The sequence below is a fragment of the Malus domestica genome, chromosome 03, assembly GCF_042453785.1.
Source record: "Malus domestica chromosome 03, GDT2T_hap1".
NCBI lineage: Eukaryota > Viridiplantae > Streptophyta > Magnoliopsida > Rosales > Rosaceae > Malus > Malus domestica.
The window spans coordinates 10,956,130-10,974,691 of NC_091663.1; the positions used below are offsets into that span (position 1 = coordinate 10,956,130).

General features: G+C 39.3%; 1 protein-coding gene across 11 annotated transcripts; it reads right to left on the bottom strand.

Annotated features, from left to right (window-relative positions):
* Positions 1-1,047: 1,047 nt before the first annotated feature.
* LOC103423093 (receptor-like serine/threonine-protein kinase NCRK) lies at positions 1,048-7,778 on the bottom strand. 11 transcript variants are annotated; one of them, XM_017328100.3, is made up of 11 exons: positions 7,474-7,709; positions 5,701-6,054; positions 4,950-5,029; positions 4,695-4,811; positions 4,121-4,231; positions 3,390-3,659; positions 2,986-3,221; positions 2,588-2,884; positions 2,160-2,396; positions 1,762-1,989; positions 1,048-1,607 (listed from the first exon to the last, which is right to left on the bottom strand). In XM_017328100.3, exons 3-11 carry the CDS (start codon positions 5,017-5,019, stop codon positions 1,341-1,343), a joined length of 1,833 nt encoding a protein of 610 aa, XP_017183589.3. In that variant the 5' UTR covers positions 5,020-5,029; positions 5,701-6,054; positions 7,474-7,709; the 3' UTR covers positions 1,048-1,340. The 11 variants fall into 11 exon arrangements, with proteins under 11 accessions (XP_017183589.3, XP_070675069.1, XP_070675073.1 ...); XM_070818968.1 differs by lacking the exon at positions 7,474-7,709 and adding an exon at positions 6,190-6,574; XM_070818972.1 differs by lacking the exon at positions 7,474-7,709 and adding an exon at positions 6,190-6,443 and having other exon boundaries at positions 4,695-4,808.
* Positions 7,779-18,562: the final 10,784 nt, after the last annotated feature.

Consider the following 18,562-nt stretch of genomic DNA (forward strand, 5'->3'; position numbering starts at 1 on the left):
CATTCCTAACAAATTAAATGAAATGAGTAATTTGTAGTTAGCATTTTGAGCTGTTACTTTGACCAGATTGCAACAAAACAATTATGTGCAACCGCATGCGGCATGGAAAAATGTCTAGTGACCATGTGAGAGGTTTGACTTTTTAATTTCAAGATGATATATATTCTATACTAAATTTACAAAAACAAGAATTTGAACTTAGGTACAAACAAATAAACTATCTTGACCAATTGATCTAATCTGTCTGCATATGCGACCACAACTGTTATCCCAAGCATTCCATGTTTTTCTTTTTTTTGTGTTGCTTCAGGATAAATAGGATTATATGAAAATATGAAATGGAACCATTTTGCTGGTCCCCGGGTGATGGATATAGTTGTAAAGTTTGGCTGCTTCAATCGGTTTGCAGGTTATTTCGTGGTAATTTTGAGTTTTGGTGTTGCTATAATGTTGTTTGTTTGTGGTTTAGCTTTGTTTATCATTTGATACTTTTAAAGATGGAAGTTTTAACGAAAATCCCACAGTACTGTTCATTTTAACGAAAAATCATATTTTTACACTAAAAAGTCAAACTTGGTATTATTCACTTTACCTTTTATTTTGTCCTTATCATTAAAACTTAAAGTTTTCAAACCATTTTCATTAGTTTTCCTTTTAAAGATCTGTATATTCTATGAACTAGGTATCAGTTGTTATTTTGTGGTGCTAAATTGGCGATGTGTGTGGTTCGTTGCCTTTGGGTTCCGAGCTTCTACGGCTAGCCATCCCTCATATACTTCTTAGGTTTTCTCTACTAGCCACTTTTAAGCCTCTATTGGTTGGACCACTTAGAAGGGTATTTATTTTTGGGTTGAAACCCCGTATGCATTTCTATTATTCATCGTTTTTGTTCTCGATGCATAAAGAACTATTACTCATGCTTTATTGCATCAGTTACTTTCTTTTTATATGCTAGTTCTTTTTGGGGCTCGTTGTAAGTTGTTATATGTTTGGACTTTGTTTAATGAATTACTCTCCTTTGACCAAAAAAAAAAAAGGGAACCAATATGCTTTGAAAACTATCTTTTTGCATTTACTGAGTTACAAGCAGCATACCATCCTTTTCATCTCCTAACATATTTCAATTTCTATAACTTCTGTACAACCACCAAACAATATACACAGCCTATGATTTTCTTCAAAGAAAAAAGTATAGAAAATAAAAAAAAAAAAATCTTCAGAAACCCGCTTGCTTCCTCATGATTTCTTCGAGCAACCGACCGCAAACAAGTATCTGAACCAAGCTTAAAATCTGGTTTCCATCCTATCCGTGTGCTTTACCCAAGTCAAGTTTTCCCCTGTCATGGGGGCTTACCACTTGTTACGCAAAATGACTCAAACCTGGGCTCAGTTAAATCCACCGTCTCATCATCGTTGGCACGACAACTCCTGGCATTTGAAGTCAAGAGGATCAATCTCTCCATATAGTTATCTGAAAGAGAATCTGTATCTCTTTCAGCACAGAGATTACGGTCAATGTCTAGTGGCAGTGAACAACGAACTGAACTTTTATTGGATTTCGCTTGCCTTAGCTCCTCAGCATCTTTGTGGCCATCCATGCTTATGTGCTGAGCAGAAGAATACTCAGGTCAAGACTTTATACGCATTGCTCAAATCATACATTACGAAGAGATGACTCCACAGGACATATGAAAAGTTAAAAATGACATAAACAACAGAGGTGCGGAAAAACAATGTAACATTTCAGTGTACAAGAATTACCTCAAAAAGGTTTGCAGAAAAGTTTTTCCTTTTAGATCTCTCTGGTGAAATAGTCGAAAGGATTTGAACAACCTCACTCATGTTTGGTCTAGCATCAGGATCCAACAGTAGGCATTCTTTTGCCAAGTAAGCCATTATCTGCATCTCCTCTTCCGGGAAGTTTCCATCTAAATCTGGATCGGCCAACTCTGTGATTACTCGCTTACTATCCTGTAAACGGGGCGTAGCCTACAACAAAGACAAAAATGTTCATAGGCTAACATCAGTTTTTATTAACCCATAGATGTATTTCTGAACAAATTATTTATGATAAAGACTCATAGTAATTAGCACGGAATTTCATGCAAAAAAATTGATGGATATACGTTCCTAGTAATAAAGTTTAGCATTTTCCTTACCCATATGACAAGGCTTTCTTCTCCCTTGTTGGTTGATTGATGGATGGGCTTCCGACCAGTGATAAGCTCAAGAAGAACCACACCAAAACTGAAAACATCTGACTTAAGAGATGCTCTGCCAACAATTGCATACTCCGGTGCAAAATAACCAAAAGTCCCCTGCATTCTAGCTGGAGAACTAGATGCACTAGGGAGACCATCAGCTTTCAAGCGTTTCGCCATACCAAGATCAGTTATCTGCACATATATAATAAATGTTTCAAAATATAAGATATGCATGCCAACTATCAGCTTCAAATTAGGTTTATCTTTCATTTCCTAAAAGCAAAACAAACTGTGTTCGTAGCTAAACTGCCATAATAGTTATTTCCCTTGTTTCATTATAGAATCGAAGATTTCAATCCATGTCTCAAATAATCACTTCTTACTTTTGCTTGCCAATTTTCATCCAGAAGAATGTTAGTGGATTTGACATCTCGATGCAGAATTCTTGGAGCAGCTGCTTCATGGAGATATTCCAAACCCCTTGCAGCTCCAATGGCAATTGAAACTCGAGTGACCCAATCCATGTTTTTCCCTTCATCCCCATCCAAACAATCTCTCAGGTTACCGTTATTCATGTACTCAAATACCAATAGCCTCTCGGTATTTTTTCCATGGGTTTCAAAGCAGTACCCAAGCAAAGGCACCACATGAAAATGGTGGAGTCTTGCTAACATCTCAATCTGAGGAAAAAACAAATAAGTAAACTTATTTATTCTGCCAAGAAACCAATAAACAGGATGTTGACGTATATCGAGAAATGTATTGAATGATGAGGTACTACCTCTGTTAAAAAGACAGAGTCCATATCTGGCCCTTTCAGAGCTTTTAGACGCTTAACTGCCACAATTTCACCATCTTTAAGCTGGCCACGATAGACATAGCTACTGCCGCCAAGTCCTGTTAGATTGGAGTCTGAAAACTTATTGGTTGCATTTTCCAGTTCAACATATGAAAATTGAATAATTGCTCCAGGTGTAGCTCGGGGTTTGCTCCTAAATACGCAAGAGGTAAAGCACCCTGTGAATTGAAAAAGAATAGTTATACCAGTTGCTGTATGGAGAAAAATATACAAATAAAGGGCCCAAGTTTAAAGGAGTACTAGGAAGTGAACAGCCCGAAAAGATGAGCGGGTATATAAATATTAAGAAAACAAACTCTGCTAAAACAGTCCATAGATTAAATTACCTGTGCCTTTACTGATGGGAGAATCCATATTAATTTTGGCCTCAAACAATGAGCTCTTATAGCTAATTAAGTTGGAAGCACTATTGCAACTTGTTTCCGTGTCTGACGAAAATATTGGTGGTTGAATAGAGCACTTGGCCCTTCGGCAGAAGTAGCATGCCACCGAGGAAATAAAAGCAAGAGTTGTGAGTATGACACATGCTAAAAGAATAATCACAACAACTTTGCTCGGAAGACGGTTTTTTGAAGGCTGTGCTGCATTGAGATATCCTGTTAACAAGCAATACAGAACAAGTCACAATTAAATGACATAGCAAAAATTTGGATGTATGTAAACAAGATTATCTAAAGCATGTCCATGTGGAACAGATTATGGATGCATCAATACATGTAAGTCAAAGATGGGATGTCGCAAAAAATGGGTTGAGCGTACAAAGGAATCATGCAGTAAACCAAAATTCATGGTCACAAAAAGAAATCAATTTAAAAATAGCATGAATTTCGATATTTTTGGTAAAGTGCATCAGTTGACCAATAAATGAATACATGATGCAGACTTCAGAACATGATACATTTCCTGGTTCGATACAGTTTGTCCAACGTATAACTTAGTATTCTACCGCCTAGAAACAACTTATACTGAAAGGATTGTTAAAAAGAAACATTTGTGAGTGTGTGTGTGTGTGTACGCGAGAGAGAGAGAGAGAGAGAGAGAGAGAGAGAGAGAGTACCATAAGTGCAGTTGCAGGCTGTAAAACAATTAGGATCATGACCGTCTGCTGCCACTTTAGGAAGCCCATTCGCAGCACATATGCATGTCCATGTAGTGTTACTTCCAGCATCTATATTAAGGCAAATTGAACCATTGTTATACACCATACATTACAGGCAAAAAAACAGGTGTATAAAAGTATTCCAGTCACCAAAACAAAAGGATCTTTCTTAACCAACGCAATTAACTCCTAACATGCAAGGATTTAACCAAAGCATTTTTTGATATATAAAACTAACTTACAAAGACCTTCTACCGAAACATTGAACGAAAAAATACAACGGTTACTCAAAGCCATTATTCTTTCAATTTGAACATATAAAGAATCTCCTATGTGCGCAGAATAATCACAAAGTGCACTCAAGAACATATTTGACATAATATTCTAATATGTATTGACTGGAAACTGTTATAAACAGAACTAAATATAAAGAGATGGCAGAAGGGACAAGTGTAAAATTCTATCAGCAATAATGTTCTATCAAAAGAAGTGTAAGCTTTTGGTGATTGTACCATAAAGATCAGTGGCATACCCTGACTGCAATTACAGGATGCCGAACAGTAAGGTTCTAGAGTGTAGCTCAGGTTTCCTTGATATGAGCATCTACATGTCCAGTCTGTTGCATTGGAAGTACTCGAAACCTCATCTGCTGCAATAAATTATCCAAAGAGGATTCGCAGATACTGTTCAAATGATACTGAATTACAGATTCAAAGGCAAGGATGGTGTGCCTTGGATTTACCATCATGCAATTTCAATAACTTTTAATGAGAAAATCAATACTAACCGCAAACACTTTGCTGAATCACGATCAAGGTTATGAGACAGGCAAGGGAAACTTTCACTTGGAACTTCATTTATTCTAACCTGAACAGTATGACGATATCAAATTGAAACATTTTCAGGTCCTAATGAAAAACTCAAAATGAACAATTATGTAAGCATCCAGTAATATCGGTTTCCCTAAAAATGCTGCAAAATGCAAACAGCCTGACACCGATACAACAAACTGGAAGAAGAAGTCGTACCCAGTGCACAAGGCTCCCGCTTTACGCAGGGTCTGGGAGAGGTGAATGTCGGCTAACCTTACCCCCATTTATGGAGAGGCATAAAAAATTCAAGCCATTTACATTGCAGATAATGATTCCAAGAGATTAAGGGAAAAGGAAAAGAAAACTAAAATCTGATGTGATACTCTCATAAATCTGAAAGGCATATATAATCCAGAATCAAACAGTTGAAAGTTAGTCAAGCGTGTAGAAGTAAAATATGACAGGGAGGTGTTGTTAAATTCATGGTTGGCCAACAAATTGATAGCAACCCACTTTGCTATGCACTCAAGCAAAATATGTAGTACAACATGAAGTTCGATTATGCGGTATTGTCAACACAAAATTTTGGCAAAAATGACTTCACAAAGTTATTGTTGACCCATGGTTAGGGGTAGCTATACCCAGTCTCATAATTACACACAACTAAAAACATAAATGCAGAAATTACCATTAAAAAAAAAACCACATTGCATTACTCATTTATACCTGTAACTGCGGTAGAGTTGCATCAAATAAGAAAAACCGGAAAATTCAAGGCTTGCCGGTTGGGGATGAAGCAGAAATTGGCCCAACAAATGAGCGACTGCCCCATCCATCATCAATGCATTTCTGCTTGTAGCAGTCCCAGTCCTATCTTAAAACTAATTAAATCCCGGTCCTATCTTAAAACTAATTAAACTGCCTCCTCAAACAGTATACAAAAACTTAAAAAAGGAACAAGGTTCCTACAAACAAAATTATACTTTCCTTACAGTAACTCTATAAGACTTTAAAAGTGACATTGCTTCCAAACAGATAGAAAGTATAAAACTTGAAGAGAATTAAGGACAATCAGCACACCTGAGAAAGTAAAGAACCGCAGCAGAAACAGCAAATTAGTAACTTGACCTTGACTTGCAAAATACAAAATCAAAAGGAACAAGCATCGAGCTCAAATTACTAAAAATATCGCATCTCCCACCCACATTCTTTTACCTTCAGAGTTTAAACATGAGTACAAGTACACAAAGCGGAGCATAGCAAACCCATTATAACAACGACCAGAAAGGTCTAATATACGCAATCTCTTCAAAGATGATGGGGTGAATCTAGAAAATGGACAATGCCGAAAGCACATTTGACACGAACAGCGGGGAAAGAGACAAATGGGGTTCATGAATTAATGGAATGGAGAAATAGGAAACTCAAAGCAAACCCAGCAACCACCTCTCTGAAAGCTGCCCTTTTGCAAACCAGAAAGAGACCCCTCAGCTGCACCTAAAATCTAATCCAACATTATCCATCGAAACCCCACAATCTGTTAAATAGCAAACGTGGGCTCATTACTAATATACTAACCGAACTCTCCAACCTTTTCAAATGAGAAATATTCAGACACCCCAACGGCTAAATAACGGTTATAGTTTATCGAACACTTTTACTTAGCTTCAGAGACGGACAATCAGACATACATGTATAGATACTGGGTCCGTAAAGCGAACAAGGGTTGAGCTCACACTGGGTCCTACCAATCTGTCGGCTGTCGGAAGTGGGCCCAATATTGGGTCATTGTGGGCTCCATATTGGGTCGTAGTGGGCCCTGCGTATATAGACAGCGCGAATAGGGGTGATAGGGGGTGACATAATACAACCACGGTTGAGAAAATGCTACACAAACCCTACTCACCAACCAAACTATTCCAAAAGAGTAAAGACATAAAAAATTTTGTCAAATTATAGTCACCAACCGTGCCCTTCATTATTCTTTAAGTTAAATGAAGTTTCTAAATCCGTGCATACAACAAATGAAAATTCAAAAATTTTGGATGTTGTTTGTTGGGAAATCTTCCATTGATATGTGAACAAAACTTCCTTTCCAAAAGAAGATAGCTTTTTTCTTTTTGACCAAGCAAATATTTATCGCTCTGTAGTTCTGATCAACTAACCTAACCCAACCCAGTTGCGCAAAATCAAAGTTTAGGAGTAGAATATGAGAGCGAACGTAGTGACGTGGTATTGACTTCATAAAAAATAGTTAATAGGTTAGTAGTAACATACACTTAATTATTTCCTCGGAAAAAATATGTACTTAATTACTAAAACACCCAAGAGAATGCTCATAAATACATTTGAGTCCAATAACCAGCGTTAATTTTCTCGTCCGCCAGAAGCTGAAATGAGTCCACCAGATCCGTACAGAGAGAAATAGAAAATCGAAAAGCAAAAAACGGCATGGCATGGAAATCGATTAACGTAGTGACAATTTGGATATATTTTTACCTTGACAAAAAGTGATTCTGAAATACGGCTGCTTCTGCGATTTCGAGGTGCCTCCGTTGGTGCTAGAGAAGCTGGAAAATCGGGTCTGATGAAGCGCTTTTGAGAAACCTAATCGGCTTTTTGACCTCAGGCATTTCGGATCTGGTAATCCAACGATAATATAGAAGAAATGGAGAGAGAGAGTCAGAGCGTCTCCATTTTTAAGTGCGAGAAGAAGCTGCCGATGGAAGCTGCTGCTTCTTCAGCTGAAGATAGACAGTGAGAGTGTGAAAGTGAGAGGGTTCTTTGCAGAGAGGGAGAAAGAGACACATAATAATGAGAGATAATGCAATTCGACCGAGGTGGCTCAGTCTTGCTTTCCGAGGTGGTCCCACTTCATTATATATTTTGTTTTACTTGCTACTTTTAAAGAATGTAACGTGGCACTTCGTGTATAGGAAAAAGGCCTAATTGGATAAATGGTCTCCGTGGTCATAAGGTATTCGGATGATAGCCCCTGTGGTAAAAAAATTCGGATTTAAACCCCTGTGGTCTAAGTCTGTTAGGATTTATGCCCATCTGTTAAATAATGCTGACGTGGCTGACACATATATGCCACGTGGCTGCCAAATGTCTGCCACGTGGCAAAAATAATAATTTTTAATTTTTTTTAAAAAACCTGAATTTTTACCAAAAAAAAAAAACGCAGATCTGCAAGAAGAAGAAGAAGGAAGAGGGAGAGGGCTCCGGCGGGAAGAAGAAGAAGAAGAAGAAGGAAGAGGGAGAGGGAGGAGTCGCGCGGGGAGACCGGCGGGAAGAAGAAGAAGAAGAAGAAGAAGAAGAAGAAGAAGAAGAAGAAGAAGAAGAAGAAGAAGGAAGAGGGAGAGGGAGGAGTCGCGCGGGGAGACCGGCGGGAAGAAGAAGAAGGAAGAAGGAGAAGGACGGCCGGGCGGAGGGCGGGGGGGAGGTTCTGGTTTTTTTTTTTTTTTTTTGTAAAAATTCAGGTTTTTTAAAAAAAATATAAAAAATTATTATTTTGCCACGTGGCAGACATTTGGCAGCCACGTGAGCATTATTTAACAGATGGGCATAAATCCTAACAGACTTAGACCACAGGGGTTTAAATCCGAATTTTTTTACCACAGGGGCTATCATCCGAATACCTTATGACCACGGGGACCATTTATCCGATTAGGCCTAGGAAAAATACGTGAGATTTTTTAATATGATCGATACATAGGATGGTACATTACGTGTTATTATACAAATTATGGGATTTGTGTGCTAAAAATTTAATAACTTAAAAATAAAATCTCCCACCACTCCTATTAAAATACATGGTGTACCACTTGTATTCCCATCACAACTAAAAATTTCTCGAAAAATACAAATTGGTAGATTTTTTTTTTCTTGAAAAAATAGGACATTGAGTAATGCTAGAAAGACTAAATTTTTTAAACCAAATAATGTGTCACAAATAAGAAATAAGCACGTTAATCGACACTTAATTAATAATTCAATTATCTACAATCACATCATTTAATTTGTAAATTTGGTTTAAAAAATTTGATCTTCCTAAAATTATTCATAGGATATCTGGTGGCAAACTACGATTATCCATCATTTCGAGTTTAGAGACACTATAGGGAATTTTACTCTATCCGTGGTCATAGTTAAAGAAACTCATCAATTCGGAATATCAAACCCAAGACCTTCCACATTTTCTTTGTTTTATTGGTAGAGAGCTAAGAATAGACATAAAAATCGTGGAACCAAGAAATTGAATCACATCGGGACAAAATAATCGTAAAAAATGGTGGAACCAAAACAAATCGACTTAGGTTCAAGATGGACTTGATAGAGGAAGAGCAAATCACTTTGATCGAGATTTTTGGAAGGTGTAGTGTTGCTAACCACAATGTCTTCTAAGCCATGGATTTCAAGAAAATCCATAAAATGGGACCGCCATGAGAGATAATTGTTGCGATCTACGGGGGTGGTTATCATGTGGGAGACATTGAAGGAGGTGGGAAGAGAGGCAGTCAGGGTGGCCATGAGAGAGGTGTGAGGTGGCTGCAGTGGGGATTAGATAGGATCGTTAATGGGGGAGTATTAGCTCTAGCAAAAAGTTGATACCATATAGAAGTAATAAAAACAACAAATACGTGATTCATGTATATATTGAATGGTCTAAATTTACAATACATATTCATGTATCTGTTGAATGGTCTAAATTTATGATACATATTTCATCATATAGATGGGTTAATCATCTTATGAATACTACTATATTTAACACACGGGGCAAATGAAACACTCCAAACTCTTGCTATCTTTCTAACTAAACACACCAATTATGAAGGTTGAAATTACTCGATAAAATTTGGGCGAAGGTGGTGTTTGGTGCTGCCATGGCTTCCACGGTGAAGAAGTCTGACCATGAGGGCGGAGCAAGTGAAATGATGTTGCAGAAGCAACGAGGAGGAGAAAGGCTGGAGAGAGATGCTAAAGAGATTCTTAAAATTGATTCTCTTAAAACTATGACTCTCTATGAACTCTCTGTCATCTCATGTTAGCACAATTTTTTATAATGTTAGCATGAAAATTAACATTAAACTGTGAGGTGACAAAAAGTTCATAGAGAGTCCCACTTTGAGAAAGTCCCCTTAGCATTTCTCAAGGATGAAAGAGGGAAGAGGTTGGGATGAAATGAGATGTTTGGATATGTGGTTAACATTGTGTTTGTTTCCCTCGCCCCCTTAGCGTAGATACTGTGAGGTGACAAAAAGTTCATAGAGAGTCCCACTTTGAGAAATTCCCCTTAGCATTTCTCAAGGATGAAAGAAGGAAGACGTTGGGATGAAATGAGATGTTTGGATATGTGGTTAACATTGTGTTTGTTTCCCCCGCCCCCTCAGAGTAGATAATATCGTTTGTTCAAAAAAAAACAAAAAAAAACCACACATTATGTTTGACTACATGATTGTAGAATTATAGTTATAGCAAGTGTTTTGTTATCATTGGGCCACTTCATATGGTCAAGCATTATCCCTTGAACAAGCAATTTGAGATGTCATAAATATATCGTTAAAACATGAAAATTCACATCTATAATATTAATTTCGAAAATCCTCTATATCAACAAATCAACAAGAGAGTAAAATAACTAGGGGCGGGCTCGAAAAACCAAAAAAGTTCAGACCAAATACCGAAACTAAAAAAATCAAATTGATTGAAAATTGAACCAATACTAATATAACCAAACTAAATCGAAAGTTATTAGTTCAGTTTCGGTTCTGATGGTTCAAAAATCGAATGAAACCAAATTGAAAGAATATGAATTATTTATTTATTTATTTATACTGGGTGTTCATTTTTCAAACTCGATTCCAAGTTAACTATTAGCATAAGGGGTGTGATATCCACACACCCCATTTTACTTTTCACACACCTTTTTAATTTTCGACCGTCGGATTGGATGAATTGAAGAAGATCAACGGACATAAATTATTAAGAGGTGTGTGAGAAGTAAAATGGTATGTGTGGATAGCACACCCCTTAGCATAATTTCAATCTAAGGCTAGGGAAACCTAACTTTAGGTCCAAATATGTTGAAATCTTTATTCTTTAGGTTTTTTTTTCTTTGTTTGTATCATACTTAGGGCATCCGTATTTAGATCTCGTATAAATACTCAGATGACTCAAATGTAATTATGTAATAAAGGAATGGGCAAATATGTAATAAGTGAGGAGCCCTTATTCTATAAAAGGACTTATCACCCTCACAATTAGAGGAGGCCAACTCCTAGGCCCTCTCACCCCCTTTCAAAGCTCTCACTCTCAGAGCTCTCTCTCTTTCAGATAAATACACAATCAGTGTGGACGTAGCCCAAACCTTGGGGTGAACCACGATACATCTTGTGTTATTTACATTTCTTGCAGATTCACGGTCGGATTTACGTTGTTCCAAGACCTCTGGTTTTGTGCATCAACATTTGGCGCCGTCTGTGGGAATCGACACAAAAAACTATGTCGGTTATCTCTCATTTTTTCATCTCACCACCGTGAAACCTTCACAACCTCACCACTGTCCACCGTGAAATCTGCAAAACCCAAGAAACCAAACACCTACGAAGGGATTGAAGAATTTGACTCTCTCATCGCCATGCAATCCCTCCAATCATCCACTCGCTACCGCCTTCAGCCTTCACGCGATGCCACTAGTCAGCAATCACGTGCGTCTGTCGTGCTCTTGTGTCTATGTCTGCTTGAGGTGAGATCGGTCCAAGGGGTGCGTTGGGGACCTCTAATATTTCGGTTGCCGCCTAGCGTCTATAAGGGGAAGGACACATACCCCACGAGATCGGTCCATCGTATCTTTCGTCTCGCCGCTATCTCCTTTCTCTCGCTGATCGTTGGGCCGGGTCGGTCTGCAAGAACCACAATAAGCAGAGCTCATTTGAAGTTCGAAAGCCATATCTGAGATGCAATTTCCAGAATCTGGTTCACCCTGGAATCCGACAACGTCCTCACCTCCCCTCGTGATCGCATCAGCGACGACTGGACCTTCGTGAGTTTCGCTTGGTGACGTCTTCCTCATGCCCTCTCAACCTAATCACCAACACAAAACCCAAACCATGCATCGTTGTTTTCGTCGTCATCCTTCCACGACGTGGTCAAACATATTGTTCTCCTCTCTTGGTCCACCTAGGATGGAACATGGTCGCAGCCTTTCAGTCACTGTTCTGGCAAGATGTTCAGGAACTAAGAACTATGAAGAAGATGAAGTTGCAACAGCCATGGCTGCTGCTTTTCACTACCCTCGCAGTACTCATGCGTATCTATCTCACTTCCATCTTAACCGTCCATTTCGCAGGGAGAGCTGATCCACGACCAACACAACTTCTCCGGGCCTACCAGTCCGGTACCGATTCCGAACTCACCCAAGTCGGGTAACTCGGATTCATAAATTCCCGTGGTGGTCTCCTTCTACAAGTTTGCTGATTTTCCTGACCACAACCATTGAATTAGCTCTGCGAAGAACTGGCGGTATCATACTTGCACCGGTATGAGAATAATCACCTTGGGGAACAGAGCTAGTCACGTGGCCTCACCAAAGCAGTATGAGTTTCCAGGGATGAGAATAATGGAAAGGAGAAAAAGCAGAAAAAGGCACGTGGGGTCGGCATGTTTGTTTCAGTCTCAAGTGAGCATTCCAATTGCTGCATAGGGTCGGCATGTGCTACCAGAAGAAGACACGTGGGCTATTCTGGTATAAGTACAGGTTCTCCTACATGGTCTCCAATTCCAATTGTACGCCTTCTACAGTTATTACCAGAAGAAGGCACGTGGGGTCGGCATGTGCTATTTTGGCAGGGCGGCCTACGTGGTCTCTCAACCACCCATACAAAAGATCCTCTCGAACGTGATAGCTGGAGCCATTCAGAAAGGCATCAAGTTCTGAAAAAGATAAAGACTCTCATCATGAAGGAGCGCATGTTCCCACTCTTCACAGACGACATCATGACGTTAAGGGAAAAGAGAAAGCAAAAGAGAAAGCAAAAGAGAAAGCAAAAGCAGAAAGCAAAAGAGAAAGTAAAAAAGAAAGCAAAAGGAAGGAATAAACGCCCCACCAGAATGATGTGATTTACTTTTCTTATTTGTGAATGATGTAAATTATTTTTCTTATCTTTCGGAGACATATGTATAAACCCCATCAGAGGGTAATAAAAAATAATAAAAAAATAGCAAAGCCCAAAAATAAATGGGCTGGCATGTTGTGGAAGGCAAAGGCCCATAAGCCCAAAATAGCTTCAACTAGGAGATCAAAAGTACGTCTAGTACTTCACAATTATTTGGCAACCTGCCGCTATTACCACCAACTAGGTGATCAAAAGTACGCTCAGTACTCCACAATTATTCGGCAACCTGCTGCTATTACCACCAACCAGGTGATGAAAAGTACACCTAGTACTCTAAAATTATTTGGCAACCTGCCGCTATTACCCCTAACCAGGTGATCAAAAGTACGCCCAGTACTTCTAAATTAGACATGAGCACTACTCATGTCAATCATACATAAACATTCATGAGTATCACTCATATCAATCATACATAAACATTCATGAGCATCACTCATGTCAACATTCATGAGCATCACTCATGTCAACATTCATGAGCATCACTCATGACAACATCCATGAGCATTACTCATGTCAATCAACATAAACATTCATGAGCATCACTCATGTCAATCCTCTTCAAAAGCTTCATTTACAAAAGCTCTAGCTTCAAAAGCTTCACTTACAGAGCTCTAGCTTCAAAAGCTTCATTTACAGAGCTCTAGCTTCAAAAGCTTCATTTACAGAACTCTAGCTTCAAAAGCTTCATTTACAGAGTTACAGCTTCAAAAGCTTCATTTACAAAAGCTCTAGCTTCAAAAACTTCATTTACTGAGCTCCAGCTTCGAAGCTTCACTTACAAAGCTTCAGTGCAGGGTATACAAATACCGTCTCCAAACAACCGCCACTTCGGCCCATACATGGATTCAATTTGAGGTCTCCAGCTAACAGACTCTATTGACCGAAGACTTGGGGGACTACATTATACACCATATATTGGGCCTCAACTGGGCCTTATGAAAAATACTTGGGGAACTTAGCCCATTATTTATGTATTGATGAGCAAACCCTTATTCTATAATAGGGACTCCTTCACCATCATTAGAGAACACCCATCATTCATGTATTGAGGAGCGAACCCTTATTTTATAAAAGGGACTCCCTCACCTTCGTTAGAGAGCATCGCCGCCAGCTGAGCAACCGCTTCGCCTTGAGCATCACTCTTAACCCATCATTTATGTATTGAAGAGCGAGCCCTTATTCTATAAAAGGGACTCACTCACAGAGAGTATCAACTCTAGCCCATCATTCATGTATTAAAGAGTAAGCCTTTATGCTATAAAAAGGACTCCCTTACCTTCAAACGCCACAAAGCCGAGCCAACTAAGGCAACATAAGCCACAAGTCGAGCAGCCTCACAGCGTGTGAGTTGAGCATCATTTCAGATTGAGCACTGCCCCATATCGAGCATCAGTTCAAGACAGCATCTAGTTACTTCAGCCCATACATGGACTGAATTTCAAGTCTCCAGCCAAAAAACTCTCTTGACTGAAGACTTGGGGGACTACTGTTTGTACCATACTTAGGGCCTCCATATTTAGATCTCGTATAAATACTCGAATGACTCAAATGTAATTATGTAATAAAGGAAGGGGCAAATATATAATAAGTGATGAGTTCTTATTCTATAAAAGGATTCCTCACCCTCACAATTAGAGGATGCCAACTCCTAGGCCCTATCACCCCATCTCAAACTCTCACTCTCATAGCTCTCTCTCCCTCAGATAAATACACAATCAGTGTGGATGTAGCCCAAACCTTGGAGTGAACCACGATACATCTTGTGTTATTTACATTTCTTACAGATTCACGGTCGGATTTATGTTGTTCTAAGACCTCCGGTTTTGTGCATCAACATTTGGCGCCATCTGTGGGAAATGTACATCTTCATGCCACTAACCAGGTGATGAAATGTACAACCCGTACTCATCTTCATGCCACCAACCAGGTGATGAAATGTACAACCCATACTCTCATTCATGCCACCAACTAGGTGATGAAATGTACAACCCGTACTCTAATATCATTTGGTAACTTGCCATTCATCCCACCAACCAGGTGAAGAATGAACTCATCCTCGTGCCACCAACCAAGTGATGAAATGTGATGAAAGGTGATGAAGGAACTCACCTTCGTACCACCAACCAAGTGATGAAAGCAACTCACCATTCATTCCACCTACCAAAAGACGAATGGTACAATTTGTACATGTGAACTCCTAGCATTCATAAATAATAAAAAACCATCAAGCTTGACAACTCAACTAGGGGAGCACTTATGCTCAACAAGAGTTATAGTCACCAACAAAGTCTTATTGCAAGCCAACAACAACTTCAGTGCATAGCATACGAAGATCAAGTTATTCAGCCTTCTTGCATCTGCTTCAAACATTTCCCTCTATAACAATGCAAACACTACAACTCGTAAAAAGCTTCACACACTCTTGATTAAGACAGTGTGAAGCAAAACCAATTTATGGTGCCAACAAAAACTTCATCAAAGGAGTTCAACCACAATTCTCAAAAGCTTCACACACTCTTGATCAAGACAGTGTGAAGCAAAACCAATTTATGGTGCCAACAAGAACTTCATCAAAGGAGTTCAACCACAATTCTCAAAAGATTCACACACTCTTGATCAAGACAGTGTGAAGCAAAACCAATTTATGGTGCCAATAAGAGCTTCATCAATGAAAGGTAACCACAATTCTCAAAAGCTTCACACATTCTTAATCAAGACAGTGCGAAACAAAATCAATTCATGGTGCCCAACAAAGCTTCAACCTCAAAGCTTCACCTACAAAGCTTCAACACCAAAGCTTCACCTACAAAGCTTAAAAAAAAAAATATATATATATATATATATATATTTTCGGAAATTCGACAATTCAAAAAAAAATTTTGAAAAGAAAATTTACCTAGGCTTCCTCTTCTTTGGGCCTAACAACTTCCATAACAAATATATATGAAGGAGGAGTTTTGGGCTACCACTTAGAAAGGAAATACCTCATTTGTCAACTCCCTCGGCCGGAGACTTGGGGGACTTCTACCATATGCTACTGCATCTTGATACTCAAAAGTCTCACGACCACTCAATAACTTGGATTTTTCAAGTCTCCAATCGAGAAGTTTTCCTCACTTAGGAAATTAAGGGAGCACTACCTCAACATATATGCTTCACTCTCAAAGCTTCAGCATACAAGCTTCAAAGAACTTAGTGAAGAAGGAATTGGTGTATTTAACATACTTAGTGAAGAAGGCATTGGTGTATTTAACATAATACGTTGAAATGAAGCAAAGCTTGTTTATTGATATCTCTGATAAGTTACAAATATGTACATATACATGAATCAAAATAAACAAACAAAAGGGAGCCTTCACAAAGGTTGCTCATGAGAAGTCTCAGCAGTCGACACAGCCCCAGAAAGAGTAGGCACCGGAGGGTGATCATTTGTAGCCTCAGTACTGGGCAGAACCCTAGAATGATGAGGCACCGAAGGTTGATCATTTGGAGCTTCATTACGCGGTACAGCCCCAGCAGACGAAGGCAATAAAAGCCTTTGGAACAAATCCACAAACCTCTGATGATCAAGTAAAATCTGACCATCAGATTCCTGCAGTTGGTCAAGCTTCATCTTCATGTTTGTAGCATAGTCATGTGCGAGCCTGTGCAACTGTTTATTCTCATGCTTGAGCCCTCTGATTTCCTGTTTGAGACTTATCACTTCAGCCGCCAATGATTCAACTTGGTGGGTTCGAGCAAATAGGCGTTGGGCCATATTAGACATAGAACCTGCACACTGAACACTGAGAGCCAGAGAATCTTTAACAGCCAACTCATCAGACCGTTTGGAAAGTAGTTTGTTATCTTTAGGAGTGAGAAGGTTCCTGGCCACCACCGCAGCGGTCATATCATTCTTCATCACAGAGTCCCCAATGGTAAGAGGACCAGTATGGGATAAGAAGGATGGGCGCCATATGTTGTCTTGAGAAGGCATGGCTACCTCTTCACCAAAGTTCAAGTCAAAACGACGATCGGATGAGTTAGACATTCTCAGAAATGATGAAGGAGAAATGAGGCGCAATAAATCTCTTAAGCTAAAAAAAAAGGGAAAATTCCTAAGCAATAACTCTCTGAATGTACTTCTTGCACACAATTAGTACCCTTATAAAAGAAAGGGTAACAGGGTCGTTGGTGCAAAAATCGAAGAGATACCACTCTTCGGATTTCGAAGAGGCACCACTCTCCATATGCAACATCAGCTCCTCGGGTACCACAAATAACTTTGCCAAAGATCTCTGACAAAGTTTAGACACATAAATTTTGAAGGTCCAGCTACCCTACTATTACCCATAAGAGTAAAAGAACAGCATCACTGCTTGATAACTAGAAAGTCCTAATATGTGTTAACCTTTGTGCTCTGTGGCAAGGTAGACTGGCAAAAATGCCTAACTTTTACTCACATTTGAGAAAACACTCCCAACAAGATTGCTTGCTTAAAAATCGAAGAGGCACCGCTCTCCGAATCTCGAGAGCCAGACTCCCAACAAGATTACATGCTCAAAAATCAAAGAGGCTGAATCTCGAGAGCCAGACTGCCAACATGATTACTTTCTCAAAAATCGAAGAGACACTGCTTTCTGAATCTCAAGAGTCAGACTCCCAACAGGATTGCTTTCTCAAAAATCGAAGAGATACTGGTCTCCGAATCTCAAAAGTCAGACTCCCAACATGATTAATTTCTCAAAAATTGAAGAGGCACCGTTCTCTGAATCTCGAAAGCCAGATCCCCGACAGGATTGCTTGTTCGAAAATCGAAAAGGCACCGCTCTCTGAACTTCGAGAGCCAGATTTCCTTGGATAAAGCTTGTCTGCAATCTTCACACACAACATCAGCTTTCCAGATACCACAGACCATTTTTTCAAAGTGCTCTGACAAAGTTAAAACACGTGAAGCTTGCAGCACCCACTACATTGCTATGACCAAGAAGGGTAAAGGAATAGCACTACTACTTGTTGTTAAAGAGACTCCTATATATGTCGACCTCCACCCTTCACAGCCAGGTAAACCTGCAAATAAAAAAAATGCTCAACTTTTCTTCACATCCGAGAGGGCACTCTCAACAGAGTCTCTCGAAATACTCAGCTTATTTTCCTCCCGATAATACCTCTGCAAACAAGCCACACCAAAGCAAGAGTATCTCATATCATCATGGTTAAAAGCAAGAGTATCCCATATCATGATTTTTCCCTGTCTTTTCCTTTGGCCTTGTTCTTACCTGCAAGACAAGGAGAAAGAAAGCAATCAGTCAGCACTTGGAATCAAGCTTCCAGTCAGGAACTGACTGCCTGGAACCCCTTGCCTGATTACTTACCTGGCATTGCTCTCGAGTACTTATCTTCAACATCTTATGCTTCCAGAGAAGATA

Excerpts from the sequence above, each read along its gene's own strand:
- LOC103423093 (XM_008361163.4), bottom strand. The coding sequence starts at position 5,019 with ATGAAGTTCCAAGTGAAAGTTTCCCTTGCCTGTCTCATAACCTTGATC. Across the intron at positions 4,232-4,694 it reads ATCCTGTAATTGCAGTCAGG|ATGCTGGAAGTAACACTACA; the intron begins GTATGCCACTGA and ends GCCTTAATATAG. Across the intron at positions 1,608-1,761 it reads TTTCTGCAAACCTTTTTGAG|CACATAAGCATGGATGGCCA; the intron begins GTAATTCTTGTA and ends TCTTCTGCTCAG.